Raw genomic sequence first — 16,078 nt, forward strand, 5'->3', positions numbered from 1 at the left:
AAATGGACCCAGGAAACACGTTACAGAGGCAAAAGAAGGGCCCTTGGTGCATAGAAGATGAGAGAGAGAGAGAAAAGAGCGAGAGAGGAGAGAGAGAGAGAGAGAGAGAGAGAGGTAAGGGGTGGGGGAAGGTTCGGGCATGCCCTATAGCAGTGATGGCGAATCTTTTGAGCTCAGTGTGTCAGCATTTTGAAAAACCCTAACTTAACTCTGGTGCCATGTCACATATAGACATTTTTTGATATTTGCAACCATAGTAAAACAAAGACTTATATTTTTGATATTTATTTTATATATTTAAATGCCATTTAACAAAGAAAAATCAACCAAAAAAATGAGTTCGCGTGTCACCTCTGACGTGCGTGTCATAGGTTCGCCATCACTGCCCTAAAGAGATGGCTTCATTGGGTCCTCCATCTTTTTTTTTTTTTAATATATTTTATTGGTTTTTTACAGAGAGGAAGGGAGAGGGATAGAGAGTTAGAAACATCGATGAGAGAGAAACATCGGCCGAAACCGGTTTGGCTCGGTGGATGGAGCGTCGGCCTGCGGACTGAAAGGTCCCAGGTTCGATTCCGGTGAAGGGCATGTACCTGGGTTGCAGGCACATCCCCAGTAGGAGATGTGCAGGAGGCAGCTGATCGATGTTTCTCTCTCATCGATGTTTCTAACTCTCTATCTCTCTCCCTCTCTCTCTGTAAAAAATCAATAAAATATATTAAAAAAAAAAAAAGAGAGAGAAACATCGATCAGCTGCCTCCTGCACACGCCCCACTGGGGATGTGCCCGCCACCCAGGTACATGCCCTTGACCGGAATCGAACCCGGGACCCCTCAGTCCGCAGGCCGACGCTCCATCCACTGAGCCAAACCGGTTTCGACGGGTCCTCCATCTTGAGGGAATTTATCTAGAGGTCTCGGGGGGATCCCAATCGAATACGCATCAGCTTTCCAGCTGTGTCCTTTCAGGGTGGTGGTCTCTACTGACTGGCCAGGGCCACAGCAGGGGTCATTAGTCCATGCAGCTGGCCCCATGTCAGTCCTCATTGCTCTTTCCCTCTGCCTTTGTCTCCTACAGCTTCTGTCCTCTGGACACCTCCACCCCCAGCCCCACCCCTAGCCTGCTATTCTCCTCAGGCCAAATCCACCCCAAATGCTACCATTCGAAACCCACCAGGATGTCGCCCCATATGACCTCTCCGCGTTATCCCCATCACTTCTCTTCACGTCTGGCTTCCCAGCACTTCCTTCGTGCTGTTCTCAGTGCTGGCCATGGCAGTCCTGTCTGTCCCCATCTGCCCCAGTCCTGGCAGCAGGTGCATTTCTCCCTCCTGCCCCATTTCCTGTCAACCTCTCTGCCCAAGGTTGACCCTGCTGCCTTGCATTCACTGTCAGGCCTCCCTGGAAAGAGCCCCATATGTGGTTTTCCAAACACCACCCCCTGGAAGCCCCAGCTAGCTGCCTAGCCCTCTAACCCTCAGACCACACTCTCTGAAATCCGCCAGAGGAAGGGCTGCGTGGGTAGCTGAAGAGTCATCACACTGAATCCATAGTGTGTGTGTGGGTGTGTTTGCTTAAATCCAGACCATGTGAACTGCCACTGAGAACATCACCTCATGCCTCTATTGACCTAGCAATCTGTGTGTGTGTGTGTTTTTAAAACATTGCATCTGTGGGTTTTTTTTAATATGTTTTTTTTTTTTATTGATTTGAGAGAGGAAGGGAGAGAAGAAAACACCGATGAGATGGAACCCTCCATCGGCTGCCCCTTGCACCCCAGCTGGGCATGTATTCTGAACCAGGAGTCGAATCAGTGACCTCTTGATGCATGGGACAGAGCTCAACCCACTGAGCCACACTGGCCAGGGCGGTTTTGTTTTTGTTTTCATTTACTTAAGCTTGCTCTTATATTCTCTGTATTGAACTCCGCTTTGGTCCTGCCTTCTCTAGGAAAGTTCTAGCTCATTCAGGTTGTGCTTAGATGAGCCAAGAGAAGGGGCTCTTTTCTCTGTGGGGTAAACACAGACTCATCCATGGACCAGCAGCAGGCAGGCAGGGAACTTGGAGCCAGAGGTGATCGGAGGGCTTCAGTCCCCCTTCCAGGAACCTTGGACATTCTGTGTGTCCCTTCACACAGTGTGTGAATGTGTGGGTAATCCCTGGGCCTCCTGCAATGATCACCTATGGGGTTCCCTCCCCCGTTCTCCTCCTGCTGCCATATGCCCCCCTCCCCCCGCCCAGCCAATCTTCTCAATCTGGCTGCAATCACATCAGCCCCACCCACAACCTCCAGGGTCACCCTTTACACCGCAGTCTACGTGCCCAGTGGAACCTCCCTGCCCTCCGACCTCCTTGTTCCCACGCCTGCCCCGCGCACCCCATCCATCCCCCTTTGCTGCTTGGGAAACTGGAGATACTTTCCCCAAGACCCCGCCCAGATATCCCAATGCTCCTGGAAGGTGGACTTAACCCCTCCCTCCGCCCTGGAGCTTCCCAGCCCTTTCCTTCCCGAGCTTATCCCTGGTCCACATCTTGCAGGAGTCCCATCACACAGGCTGGTCCCCTGACACCCTCTGGACTTTAAAACTCATGCCCATGCCCTGGCCGGTTTGGCTCAGTGGCTATAGCGTCGGCCTGTGGACTGAAGGGTCCAAGGTTTGATTCCGGTCAAAGGCATGTGCCTTGGTTGTGGGCACATCCCCCGTAGGGGGTGTGCAGGAGGCAGCTGGTCGATGTTTCTCTCTCATTGATGTTTCTAACTCTCTATCCCTCTCCCAACCTCTCTGTAAAAAATCAATAAAAAATATATATTTAAAACACACACAAAGCCGAAACCGGTTTGGCTCAGTGGATAGAGCGTCGGCCTGCGGACTGAAAGGTCCCAGGTTCGATTCCGGTCAAGGGCATGTACCTGGGTTGCGGGCACATCCCCAGTAGGAGATGTGCAAGAGGCAGCTAATCGATGTTTCTCTCTCATCAATGTTTCTAACTCTCTATCTCTCTCTCCCTTCCTCGCTGTAAAAAATCAATAAAATATATTTAAAAAAACACACACACACACACACACACACACACAAAAAAAAAATTCATGCCCTGGCCAGTAGCTCAGTTGGTTAGACCATCGTCCTGATGAGCCACGGTCACAGATTTGATCCCCAGCCAGGGCACATACACTTATCAACGAATGCATAAAAAAGTGGAACAACACATGGACATTTCTCGCTCACTAAAATCAGTCAATAAAAAATAAAGATACATTTTACCAGCCTCAGGTGCTAACATCAGCACCAGGAACAGGATGCTAACTGGATAGCCCTTGCAGGGATTGGCTCTAGAGCTTATGTCTGCAAAGGCCTGTCACGGGGGGCAGCCCTCATGACTTCTGACACCCTGTGGAAAGGCTACGTTTTACTCAAAAACACACAGAGCTCAGGAGAAGCTCAGGAGGAGTGAGCCGCCGCCGTGGAGGGGCCTCCGCCCAAAGCAGGGGCTCCTCCTCCGCCCGCTGCCGCCGCCTGGCCGCGTGGAGTCACCACTTCCCGCCCAAAGTGACGACCAATCAAAAAAGAGTTGTGCTTTTTTTGAAAATAGCCAATCGCCATTGGAGTCCCCTCCTAAGGCCGGCCCCCAGGGCAGTCAGAGCCAATGGCAATTGTGCGGATGGCGTGCCAATCAGGAGTCGGCGCAGCGTGGAGGGCGGGCAGTTGGGCGCGTGGCGTTGGACGGAGTGGACGAGTGGCGGTGGGAGCGCGGCTGAGGCCAGGCAGTGAGCGCCATGGTACGACGGGCCGTGTGGTGGGGGTGAGGGGGCGGTGGAGGCCTGGGTGGCAGGAGGGTGGCAGTCCTGACCCCACTGGGACCGGGGTGCTACCCAGGGTAGTGGTGTCCGGAGCATGTTGGTCCAGGACGGGCGCCGGACATGCTCCAGGTTAACACCCGCCTCCCCTCCGCCCCTCGTGGGGCGCTCATTAAAACTGCTGGAGTCGCCCTGACCCAGTGGTTCTCAACCTTCCTAATGCCGCGACCCTTTAATACAGTTCCTCATGTTGTGGTGACCCCCAATTTCATTGTTACAAATTGAACATAATTAAAGCATAGTGATTAATCACAAAAGCAATATGTAATTATATATGTTTTCCGATGGTCTTAGGCGACCCCTGTGAAAGGGTCGTTGGACACCCTACCCCCCCACCCCCAACCCCCCACCCCCCACCCTGGGTTTGGCTCACTGGATAGAGCGTCGGCCTGCGGACTGAAAGGTGCCGGGTTCGATTCTGGTCAAGGGCATGTACCATCCCCAGTAGGGGGTGTGCAGGAGGCAGCTGATCGATGTTTCTCTCCCATCAATGTTTCTAACTCTCTATCCCTCTCCCTTCCTCTTTAAAAAATCAATAAAATATATTTTCAAAAAACACACAAACCTGCTGTAGTAAGTCATGCCTGGGGGCCATGGAACCAGTTACTGCGGGAGACATGGTGTGATCACCCTTACCAGCGGCGACTCTTGGGTTTAAATAGGTAGACTGTAGTTGTAGAGTCGTAATAACTTTTTAATCTTTATTGTTGAAAGTATTGCATTGACCCCTTCTAGCCCCCCCCCCGCCCCCTTCACCACCCTATCGTTAGATATGTGATATTTATGTCAGCGAAATTGCTGCAGTGGTTTTTTTCAACATATGGCCTATTCGCTAAAATTTGTTAAAAATGTCAGTGAATTCATAACAGAAACCCCTGTTGATTTAGTTATAAGCAGATCTTGGTTAAAAGCATTTTAAAATTAACAATGTGTGACTTTTCACATGACAAACGGACCTGAAATTTTGTCCGTTATTCCCGACGTTCCTTTAAATTGAGGTCCACAAAATTGAGGGTTTACGATAAAAACTTTCTGTGGTAGTGTGGTGCCAGCCCGTCCCTATAGTTTGGACATATTTTCAGACAATAATGTTGTAAAGCATAGATACTAGTAAGTTTTATTTCTTCCACCAATTCAATGCCAGAGGGAGCATTTTGTGCCAAATAGGGTCAACGGAACCAGCAACAAATTTACAAAATGAAACGGTGAGTGCTCCGTTTCACACCCTCTCCATGTTAAATACCGTCTCTTCTCATGAATGTCAGAAAGCTCCTTAATCTGACCACTGCTCCAACACGCCATAGCTACAGCCACATTGCCATGACAGTCCCCTGTGTTCCTTTATGTCTCGACATTGATTTCTTATTCCTACTCATCCTCCAGCCACCTTTCACTTCCTCCTGACAGTCCCTGTTATGGTGTTCATTGCCTTGCCCAGCCAGTGTCTCCTTGATGTTTCCATTCGATCCACATCCCTGTACAGGGGGCATCATCATTGACAGCTTCGATGTTCTGTCTCTGACCCTGTCGGAAGGAAGGAGGAAGGTGACAGTGTTCATAAAGTCTGCAATAGTGTACAGTGATGTCTTAGGCCTTCACATTCACTCACCACCCACTCACTTCCAGGACTGCAAGCTTCATTCAGGATAAGTGCCCTATACAGGTGTACCATTTCTTTTATACTGTATTTTTACTGTACATTTTTATGTTTAGATACACAAATACTTAGCATTGTGTTATAATTACCTACAGTATTCAATACAGTAACATGCTGTACAGGTTTGTAGTCTAGGAGCAGTAGGCTGTGCCATATAATTAGGTGTGTAGTAGGTTTGTGTAAGTGCACGCTATGATGATCAAACAATGACGAGACATTGCCTAATGGTGCATTCCTCAGAATGCATTCCTGTCATTAAGGCAAATATGACGCCTAATTTACGGATCAGGTTTTATTTGCATGCCATATAGTGACAATGGCCGTGAAGATGGTGGGGCAGGGGTCTCACATGTATGTTCTGTTCCCCAGCGCGAGTGCATTTCTATCCACGTGGGACAGGCCGGGGTCCAGATCGGCAATGCCTGCTGGGAATTATACTGCCTTGAACATGGCATTCAGCCTGACGGGCAAATGCCGAGTGACAAAACCATTGGCGGTGGGGACGACTCGTTCAACACGTTCTTCAGCGAGACTGGGGCTGGCAAGCATGTGCCCAGAGCAGTGTTTGTGGACCTGGAGCCCACCGTGGTTGGTAGGTACTCGGGCAAGCAGGGCGGCTGAGAGAGCCTAGTTAATCCCCAAGGGTTCCCCTTGGAATTCCTCTGCAGAAAGGATGGATGGACACACAGGTAAGCCGTGACCATGTTAGGCGAGAAACTGAAAGGTTAGTGCTTGAAATGTGGGGCTTGGGCTCCTGATTTAGAAAAACCTAACATACAGAAAAGGCTTTGCAAGGAGTAAGGTGGGCTTATACCAGATTCATTCATTCATGACTGCCTCAGCCCCAGGTAGGCGGTCGCCTTAATGCTGTGCACTTTCGCAGGCTGGTGCACAAGAGTCTTAACCTGCGTCTCAGACATAGAAAGGTAAGTAGAGAACATTCATTGGGTCCCTCCAGATTAGAAGCCTGAGGAGAGCTGCAAAAAGAGCACCTGTCAGTGGTCACCCAGAGGTGACAGAATGTCACCCTAAAGTCTGAGACCAGGCCACACAGGTGCCCTGATAGGACTGCCTGGCAAAAGCACACTGACCTAGTGACTGTCCAGTATGAACCATTTTTAAAATTATACCATTTGGTATGAAAGAAATATGCACATGTAGTCTTGTGTGCAGGGGTGAGCGCTCTGTTCTCTTCTTTGGGAACCGGTCAAGCTGGTATTTGTGCCGTGAGTTGAGTTTACCTCCCTAGAGCCATAGATTGCAGATGTGCTCTGTGTATTACATAGGGCCTCCCTGTGATACACTGATGCTGTTCACCTGCAAGGAACAGCACCTGCTTGGTAGAATTGAACGGTCCCCCAATCTGTCCATGCTGGTGAGTTAAAAATCATCCTTAAAGGCCATGGCACGTGTCCTCTCTGTAGATGAAGTGCGCACAGGGACCTACAGGCAGCTCTTCCACCCTGAGCAACTGATCACCGGGAAGGAAGATGCAGCCAATAATTACGCCAGAGGCCATTACACCATCGGCAAGGAGATTGTTGACCTGGTCCTGGACCGGATCCGCAAGTTGGTAAGAAGGTGCTGGGAAGCCTTCCAGGGTCGTTTTGGCAAAACCCAAGGCAGAATCATGAACCCATGGTCCTCCTTCCTGGTGTGGCTGCGGTGCATCCATCCGTACATCTCTGTGTCCGCTTGGCCTCCCCTTCAGTGGAATGCATGTTACCCGGGGGTGACTGGGATCCATTTAACCTTGTGGAGTCAAAGAGAAGTGACCTAGGCTTGTGGGAGGTTGGCGCTGTGGCTTCGAAAGGCATTGCTCACGGTCTCTGCTTTCTCTCAGGCGGATCTGTGCACGGGGCTGCAGGGCTTCCTCATCTTCCACAGCTTCGGGGGCGGCACCGGCTCTGGGTTTGCATCTCTGCTTATGGAACGGCTCTCGGTCGACTACGGCAAGAAGTCCAAGCTAGAATTTGCCATTTACCCAGCCCCCCAGGTGTCCACGGCCGTGGTGGAGCCCTACAACTCCATCCTGACCACCCACACGACCCTGGAGCATTCCGACTGTGCCTTCATGGTGGACAACGAAGCCATCTATGACATCTGTCGGCGCAACCTGGACATTGAGCGGCCCACGTACACCAACCTCAATCGTCTGATTGGGCAGATCGTGTCCTCCATCACGGCCTCCCTGCGCTTTGATGGGGCCCTGAACGTGGACTTGACGGAATTCCAGACCAACCTGGTCCCGTACCCCCGCATCCACTTCCCCCTGGCCACCTACGCTCCAGTCATCTCAGCTGAGAAGGCCTACCATGAGCAGCTGTCCGTGGCTGAGATCACCAACGCCTGCTTTGAGCCTGCCAACCAGATGGTCAAGTGTGACCCTCGCCATGGCAAGTACATGGCCTGCTGCATGTTGTACCGGGGGGACGTGGTCCCGAAAGATGTCAACGCGGCCATTGCCACCATCAAGACCAAGCGCACCATCCAGTTTGTGGATTGGTGCCCAACGGGATTTAAGGTAGGACTGGGTGATAACGAGTGGTTTTACCTTTCAGCATGCAGCAGACCCTGCGATAGGATGCTGCCCTTGTGGAGAATACCCCGTTCCATGGCAGCTAGGCCCTTGGTCATCAGTTAGTGTACCAGAGTGATCATTTATCCAGTGGTGTCTTTTGAACTTCCCTCCTGAGTCATCACACTGTTTATCTGTGGCGCAAGAATATTTTTTAATAGAACCAGAAATTTTCTGAAGGATCTCTGTTCCCCTGTTCAGGTGGTGGAATTAGTGTGGGAAATGTTTATTAGCCTGAGAAATAAGATATTTTTTTCTTATAATAAGAAGTCTCTGGGCATTTTGGTAATTCATGTTAATATTTGAAATTGGGATATTACTTTTGGTGTCATTAAATCCCACTTGATTCCATAGGTATGTAGAAATTAAACTAAATTTAAATGTCCTATGAAGTGTTTGATTTAGTGGAAAATTATTATGAATATCTTTGTTGGAAAAAAAAAGGCAACAGCCTTTTATTTCTCTCACTAAGCCTAGAAATTCTGGCCTGAATTTGCCTAGAACCCCAGTTTGTACCAGCCTTTCATTTGATACAGAGACAAAACCTTGCCGTCGTGTTTCAGCTTTGTTCTGTTCTTGATTACTGAACCCTGTCTACTCTTTCCCTCCAGGATCTGTGTTTCCCTTGCTTCTCATGCTGCCTCCTCTGGCTCAGACCCTCAACTGCTTCTAGTGGGCCTGCTGTGCTGGGTTCTTCTTTTGCAGGACGTCGGGGGGAGGATTTTAGAGTGAGAGAAACATCGATGTGAGATTGGTTGCCTCCCACACATTCTCCAACCAGGGTTCGAACCTGCAACCCAGATGTGTGCCCTGACTGGGAATCGAACCCACCACCTTTTGGTGTATGGGATGACGTTCCAACCAACTGAGCCACCCAGCCAGAGCCTGTGCTGTGTTCTTAACTAGGACTTCCTACACTGGGTTCTCTTCCTCTAGTTCAGGGATCAGCGTGGTTGGTGGACAAGTGCCTGACTATGTAAAGTTTAACCTGAACACAGCCACACTCATTCAGTGGCCTACTGTTGTGGCTGCTTTTGTGCTACAAAGACATAATTGAGTGGCTGTGACAGAGTGCATGGCCCATCCAGCATAGAGTACATACTGTCTCACCCTTTATAGACAAAGTTTGCTGACCCTAACTCTAGCTGACCCTGTTTGCATTCTGCTGCCAATACCTCTGGCCCTCTCTCCCCTGAAGCCTGGAATGTCACCCCTCCCTCCTACTTAGCACACACACAGACCACCTGCAGTGGTTCTAGGTCCTCTGGCAGTGTACCTGTCACTCCGCTATACACACACTGATTATTTGGTGGGAAAGCAGGACTATGATCTTCCCTTGCAATACCGTCACGGTTGTGTACTAGGTGAGAAAGGCTTCCCCCATGGAGATCAGTTCTCCTCTTGAAGCCTATGGAGAAAGTAACCTATGAAGAATCCAGGACGGTGTCCTTCCTCAGAAGGAAGACAGTTGAATCACCAGGGTGCCTATCACATGGCATAGTTGCTGGGCAGCCCCTCAGGCAGCTGGGACTGAGCCAGCGTAGCGGCTCTGGACACTTGTCTTTTCTTGTCTGGAAACCATCACCTTCTTGCCGGCCACAAAGAAGGGCTCAGAGACTGCAGATTGAACTAAGCCTTCTGTCAGGTCGCCAGAGGGTGCCTACCTGCCTTCCGTTTCTGGGAAAGTAGCCACCATTTCTGGGTTTGAAGGAAGCTTCACACAGCGCTTTTTTCTCCTTCTCTGGCAGGTGGGCATCAACTACCAGCCCCCCACCGTCGTCCCTGGAGGAGACCTGGCCAAGGTGCAGCGGGCTGTGTGCATGCTGAGCAACACCACCGCCATCGCCGAGGCCTGGGCCCGCCTGGACCATAAGTTTGATCTCATGTATGCAAAGAGAGCCTTTGTGCACTGGTATGTGGGGGAGGGCATGGAGGAAGGGGAGTTCTCCGAGGCCAGGGAGGACCTGGCAGCTCTGGAGAAAGATTATGAAGAGGTGGGCGTGGATTCCGTGGAAGCTGAGGCTGAAGAAGGGGAGGAATACTGAATGGGAGCATGCAGCTGGCGGGTCTACCTCTCTTCTGTTCTCTCTTGTCACCCCTCAGCTCTCCTGGTTTCAAGTTGTGGGTTATTAAAGTTTCTGTGTCAAACCTGTCTGCCCACAGGAGTGGATAGCCTGCCAGGCCTGGTCTGGGCTACACGGTGCTGTGCTTTGGGTGGGTGCAGCACTACCCACACCTGTAAGGAGCTACTGCTTACATGATACAACTTTGGGGAAACAGTCAATATTTCCAATCCAAGATTTCGAAGCATTAACATTTACTCCAGTCTAGGAAAATTGAGTTAGATTTTTCCATTGAATTTGCCATTTTTCAGGCCTGTCCACTGATGGGACATGGGGACTAAAGTACAAAAGCTTGGAACTGGAGTTTTAAATATATTTTTACTGGTTTCAGAGAGGCAGGGAGAGGGAGAGATAGAAACATCAGTAATGAGAGAGAATCATTGATCGGCTGCCTTCTGCACGCCCCCCCATTGGGGATGGAGCCCACAACCCGGGCATGTGCCCTAACTGGGAATCGAACTGGGACCTTCTGGTTCATAGGTCGATGCTCAACCATTGAGCAACACTAGCTGGGCAGAACTGGAGTTTTAAAATCTGAAGCCCATGGAAGGGGGGGAGGGTGTCCACAGAATCCCTAAAACTCTGGGTCACGTGTGTAAGGCCAGGGCACTAGGGGGTAAGAGGTTTTATTGGATTCTTCAATGGCATGCATGACCCACAGAAGGTTAGAAGCTCTAAAAATTCATTCCTGTCCTGTCTGTGGTAACTTGACAGTGTTCCCCCCTCCGTACTTTAAACCCCTGCTCCCGTTGCACCTGAGCACCCTAAGAATGGTCTCAAGCACAACATGTTGAAATGAGGTCCATGAGGGTGAAGTCACTAGTTTAAGCCACTTGGTTAGTTCAGCTGTAGCACAACCAGGATGAGCAACAGAACTAATTCTAAATATTTGTGCTTTAATATATTGAAAATGTGATAGAAAACATCTTGAATAGACCATGAATTTTTTTAAAAAAGGTTTATTATCAACTGGGGGAATTCATGCATAACCTTTGCTAGGAGGCTGGTGGAGCTCATAGCAGGTGGTCTGCTTGGCTCAGGTACTGCTCCGAGTGGGGCTCTTCCCAGGCCCTGCCCCCTTGGGGAGCCTAGTAGCACTGGGCTGTCGGGGCATCCTCTGGCTGGATCCTTCCCGGCAGCTTCGTTCTGCCAGAGTGGGGCCTCCACCAAGAGCAGTGCTGCTTTTGTTTCTCCCTGAGCAGACACAGAAGACAATCATTAGGAACCAGGACAAACTCCACAATCACAGTGCATCTCTGTGTTTCTTTATTTTTTTAATCTTTTTAAATTTATTGATTTCAGAAAGGAAGAGAGAGGGAGAGACAGATAGAAACATTAATGATCAGAGAGAATCATTGATCGGCTGCCTCCTTCACACCCCCTACTGGGGACCAAGCCTGCAACCAGGGCATGTGCCCTTGGTCGGATCGAACCCGGGACCCTTTAGTCCACAGGCTAATGCTCTATCCATGAGCCATACCAGCAAGGGCCATCTCTGTGTTTCTTGAGCAACATTTACATCTAGTATGTTTCTAGCACAGTACTTTCAGCCGGGGACCCTGTCTCAGCCCAGGGTTCTGAAGCTCAAAGACTGCCTACAAATGGCACATCCAAGAGCAGTCTTTGGCGGAGTGCAGGAGGCCCTGGAGGGTGTCCTAGAATGAAGGGGTGGGGTGGGAGTGTCGACGGTCAGTTTAGGGGCAGGGAAGCTCAGCTTCATGACTCCTGCCCTAGGTTAGCTACCAGTGCCAGCAGCAAGGAGGGCTCACTATCAGCAGAGCTGCTACCTCATTGTCCCCCCAAGGCCCTCTCCTCTTCTCTGGATTAGCCATGTTTCAGCCCATCAGACAACACTGGAAGCACAGGCGTCATCAACAGATGACGAAGCCAGGCTTTGGAACTTGGATCTTGGAAGCTCTTTCTCCTGTTTTCCTCCCTCCCTCAGTACCCTGCAAACATCCAGTGGTCAAGCTTCTTGCTCTCAGGTTCACTCAGGTTGGGTCCTGCAGAGGCTTGACTGCTCAAGACTTGCCCTGACCACTAGGTAGTCACACTCGGATGGAGACACTGGTCTGTTCCTTGATTAGTAATTTGCTTACTTTATTCTCTCTCTCTCTCTCTCTCTCTCTCTCTCTCTCTCTCTCTCTCTCGTGTGTGTGTGTGTGTGTGTGTGTGCGTAGACGACAGGCATACCTGTAACCACACCTGGACTAGAGTTTTATTTTAAACTAGAGGCCTGTTGCATGAAGAGATCCGTGCAATAGGCCTTCCCTTCCCTTGGCTGCTGGCACCGGTTTACCTCTGGCACCTGGGACCCAGGCCTTTGCTCTGGCTGGAGCCGGCCCCGGAGCCTTCAGGCTTCACTGCTCCAGCTCCAGGGCTTCGCTCCCGCTTGGAGCCTACGTATGCAAATTAACCGCCATCTTTGTTGGGTTAATTTGCATACTCTCCTGATTGGCTGGTTAATGTAGCGAAGGCACGGTCAATTTACATGTTTGTCTAATATTAGGTAAGATGGTTGACTTCTCTGAGCTTCGAATGTTGACAGCATCAGTAAGACTAAGAGGACCCTCCAGGGGACAAAATGTACTGGTGGACCAGGCTCACTCACCAGTTCAGTCCCTCTCTTCTGGGCCAGCTTCAGCCAAGGTCTGCCCTGTGGGCTCTGACCAGCATTCCTGTCTCCTGCTTGACCCCTACTCTCCTTCAGGGTTCAGGGTCAAATAGCCTGCCTTAGGGAAATTATGAGTTGTTGGAGAAAAGATGCAACAAAGTTTCTTAGAGGCCTGTTAAATCATTTCTGTTTTTAGAGGCACCTGCCTTTGAAACTGCAGATCCTGGCTTCTATAGAACATCAGACTTGCTTTCCATGCTCTCCAAGACTGACAACTAAGTTCTTCCCAGGATTCCTGCAGGGCTATGACAGCCCTTTAGAGAGTTTCTGGAAAGTACTTCCTCAGAGAGTGGGGTCTTTGCTGCCCGGTGTGGTGGGGAGGGTTACATTGGTTCTTCCTCTGGAACTTGGACAGTTCAGGTTTCCTCTGCCTCGCCTCCCTGGTCTTCACACTCAAGTGCTCGTGTGCACTTGATTCAACAGAGAGGTAATAACAGGTTACCCAGGGCCGAGGGGGAGCAGACAGGAGCATGTTGTGGGTTGAAGCTGAGTCAACTCAGCCTGCCTTTAAATCTGACAAGGCCAGTGACTCACAAAAAACAGATACAAAGAGAACTGTCATCCACATTTTCTTTGGTACAAATGCCAATATTCTGGTCAGTGTGCAAGTCTCCCTATGAGCCCCACCACCCCACAGCATCTCCCAACATGCTAGTGCCCAGCTCGGACGCCATAGCACCTCCCAGGCCAGGCCAAGCAGAATTAGGTCTTCTGTAGCATCTTCCCTGCCCCTCAGCCTCTTCTCCTCTGGGGCAGGGGCACCTCTGTAGAGCACAAGTCTCACCCAGCAGAGTTAGTCTCTGGGGGGTGAGGGGTACTGCAGGTTGTCTCTTAATAAACCATGAAATTGTGTCTTCAGTCTCTAAGCTGCGTGGCAGAGATGGCCAGCAGGACCCTGCCCTTGCAGCTAGAAGCTGTTCCGGCTTTCTTGGGCCTCAGCAGGTTTCCATGGAAACAAGAGAGCACAACAACCCCCAGAGATAAACCAATAAATGCAACCTGCAAAAGGAGAGAACAGGCAGCAAGAGAACCGGAGGGAACCGGGGGGCCCTGGAGAGAGAGGCGAGTGCGTGGCAGCTGGGCTGTGGTGCAGAACCGGAGAGGCCGCAGGCCGCAGGGCTGAGGAAAAGGAGGCCCTTGCAGGGGGGCTACAGTTCTTGGCAAAGAGAAAGGAGGCCTCTGCAGGTCAGAGAGAGACACAAAGAGAGCAGATGGAGCATGGGTCAGTGAGGAAGCCCAGCGCCTCTCAGGAAAGGGGGCTGAGTGCCTAGGGCCCTGGCACTCCCACCCAAAGGGGCCAGCCTGCCCTCCACTCCAGTGTCAGCTGCTTCTCAGGATGCCTGTAAGTGCCTGAGTGTTCTGGCCAAGGAGCCAGCCCAGGAGGTTCTGCTGCATGACAGGGTTTCTGGCAGTCATCAGGGGCAGAAGTGACACAGGGAGCTCTGCCTTGACATTCTCATCACCAGCACCTGTTCATAATCCTTGAGCGTGAGGAGGCCCTTCAAGCCTGAGCCCAGTGCTCTGCCACTCAAGCCTCTGCACCCTGAGTGCCCAGGGCAGCCAGGACTGCCACACTGACTCCTGGGCAGGATCTGGAGCTGGGTGAGGTGGGTTCAGGGGAGAGGGTTGTAGGAAAGCCTCTCTGCTTGCCCACTCCCTGAGCACTTCCCTGGAGAGTGTACACACCATGAGAACAGGAACCAAAGCAGTCTTGTCCCTGTATTTGTGGTATGGAGGTATGAGGTGAGAAGAGGCTGGGTCAGATGAGGCCTAGCCTGCTTGGGCCACATTGGGGCACCCATTCTGCCTCCATCTGATCCAGACCTGCTCTCAAGGCTAGCATTGAAGCCAAAGCTGGGGACTGCACCAAATGGGAGAGCGCTAGGTTGGGTCCAGTGGGCCATGGGAGAAGACCTACAGAAAGGCCAGACCACTGAGGGTTTAGCCCACTGTGCCTGGCACTGCCCACCTCCTGGCCCCTGCCACCCCACCGCCTGGGTCACAGGGGCAGAGAGCACCCCAGCTCACCTCGGGTCTCAGGCACGTTCGATGTAGGCAGGGACACAGCAGCAGGATCCTGGGGCTCGCTCGCCGGCCTCTGCCCGGCACACATGGATTTGAGCATCTGGAAGACTGCAAGGGGCGCGACGTTCAGCTTCAGCAGGTCCACCAGGATCCTGGTGAGAACAGATGCGGTGCGCAGTGAGCCCTACTGGTCCCCCGGCCCGTCTGCTCGGGCGAGACCGGGGCGGGCATGGCTACCAGACTGGCATTAGGTCCAGGAGGGCCACTTTTGTCAAGGTCCCGACTCGACTTTGGGCCCCCAGAGGGTCGCGACAAGGACGGGAGGCTCTAATACACAGATCAGTGGCCTGGCGGGGGCTAAGAGCCGGGTTGTCTGGGGCTCGGACCAGCGCGCAGCCTCCACCCGCGCCCGCTCACTTGAACACGTCGGGATCCATGGCGCCGCCCGCCGCCTGCGCCAGCTCGTACAGCTCCATCTCCTCGGCACTCAGCACTTTCTTCCGCCGCAGCACGAGCTTCTGTAGCGCTGCCTCCAGCCCCGGGGATGGCCCCGGCCCGGGCCCGGGTCCAGCGCCCGGCGTCGCCATCTGCGGGGCCTGCGGGAAGCTGCGCGCCCCACTCGGTCCCGCCCCGCCGGGCGCTCCCACGGCGCCCTCTACTGGCCCCGCCGGCTGTTCTCTCCCTGCAGCGTCACTGTCTGGCCTCCGGACAGCCCTACGCTGGAGGGCAGGGATCAGCCCGTCTTCCCTCCTTCATTCGATCCACATTTACGTGCCGGGCGGTGTGTTAGGCGTGGTGGAGACCGTGGCAGGCCAAAGAGACCCGCTCCTTGGCGATCAGGACTTCCTTGCTAGGTTGCATGTGTCGTTCTCGCTTAAGTAGCAACATCCAGCGCAGTGCCTGACATACAGTGGGCGCTCAGTAAATAAATGCCTGCGGGACGAAGGGCCGTCAGTGCAGTGTATAATGGCTCCTGGCCCCGATGCTCCATTGGGGGCGCGCCCCGAGGGCCCTACTTAACAGCCTCTCCTTACGCGCACGCGCTCTCCTCGTCTCGCTTACAGTGCGTGAGCTCAGGCCTCCCCTGCGCACGCACTTACACCCAGGAAACCCCTAAAACCCGCCAGCCTTCGCTTTGCGCACGCGCCTTTTGAGGTCCTAGTGTC

The 16,078-nt window shown here is 52.1% G+C and overlaps 2 protein-coding genes across 3 annotated transcripts; one reads left to right on the plus strand and one right to left on the minus strand.

Moving 5' to 3' along the window:
- Positions 1-5,887: 5,887 nt before the first annotated feature.
- On the plus strand, positions 5,888-10,157 carry LOC132222152 (tubulin alpha-3 chain). Its single transcript, XM_059677071.1, has 4 exons — positions 5,888-6,104; positions 6,937-7,085; positions 7,356-8,036; positions 9,839-10,157. Exons 1-4 carry the CDS (start codon positions 5,984-5,986, stop codon positions 10,133-10,135), a joined length of 1,248 nt encoding a protein of 415 aa, XP_059533054.1. The 5' UTR covers positions 5,888-5,983; the 3' UTR covers positions 10,136-10,157.
- A 982-nt stretch (positions 10,158-11,139) lies between these two features.
- On the minus strand, positions 11,140-15,988 carry LOC132221871 (mitotic-spindle organizing protein 2B). 2 transcript variants are annotated; one of them, XM_059676432.1, is made up of 4 exons: positions 15,330-15,988; positions 14,916-15,064; positions 13,887-14,066; positions 11,140-11,407 (listed from the first exon to the last, which is right to left on the minus strand). In XM_059676432.1, exons 1-4 carry the CDS (start codon positions 15,497-15,499, stop codon positions 11,250-11,252), a joined length of 657 nt encoding a protein of 218 aa, XP_059532415.1. In that variant the 5' UTR covers positions 15,500-15,988; the 3' UTR covers positions 11,140-11,249. The 2 variants fall into 2 exon arrangements, with proteins under 2 accessions (XP_059532415.1, XP_059532414.1); XM_059676431.1 differs by lacking the exon at positions 13,887-14,066 and having other exon boundaries at positions 11,147-11,407.
- Between the last annotated feature and the right edge of the window lie 90 nt (positions 15,989-16,078).

The sequence above is a fragment of the Myotis daubentonii genome, chromosome 19, assembly GCF_963259705.1.
Source record: "Myotis daubentonii chromosome 19, mMyoDau2.1, whole genome shotgun sequence".
Taxonomy (NCBI): domain Eukaryota; kingdom Metazoa; phylum Chordata; class Mammalia; order Chiroptera; family Vespertilionidae; genus Myotis; species Myotis daubentonii.

Bases quoted from the DNA above. Each gene is read 5' to 3' on its own strand.
- LOC132221871 (XM_059676432.1), bottom strand. From the start codon at position 15,499: ATGGCGACGCCGGGCGCTGGACCCGGGCCCGGGCCGGGGCCATCCCCG. The intron at 15,065-15,329 runs GTGAGCGGGCGC...TGTTCTCACCAG, and splicing joins ATGGATCCCGACGTGTTCAA to GATCCTGGTGGACCTGCTGA. The intron at 11,408-13,886 runs GTTGCATTTATT...GTGTCTGCTCAG, and splicing joins CCTGTTCTCTCCTTTTGCAG to GGAGAAACAAAAGCAGCACT.
- LOC132222152 (XM_059677071.1), top strand. From the start codon at position 5,984: ATGCCGAGTGACAAAACCATTGGCGGTGGGGACGACTCGTTCAACACG. The intron at 7,086-7,355 runs GTAAGAAGGTGC...GCTTTCTCTCAG, and splicing joins TGGACCGGATCCGCAAGTTG to GCGGATCTGTGCACGGGGCT. The intron at 8,037-9,838 runs GTAGGACTGGGT...CTTCTCTGGCAG, and splicing joins GGTGCCCAACGGGATTTAAG to GTGGGCATCAACTACCAGCC.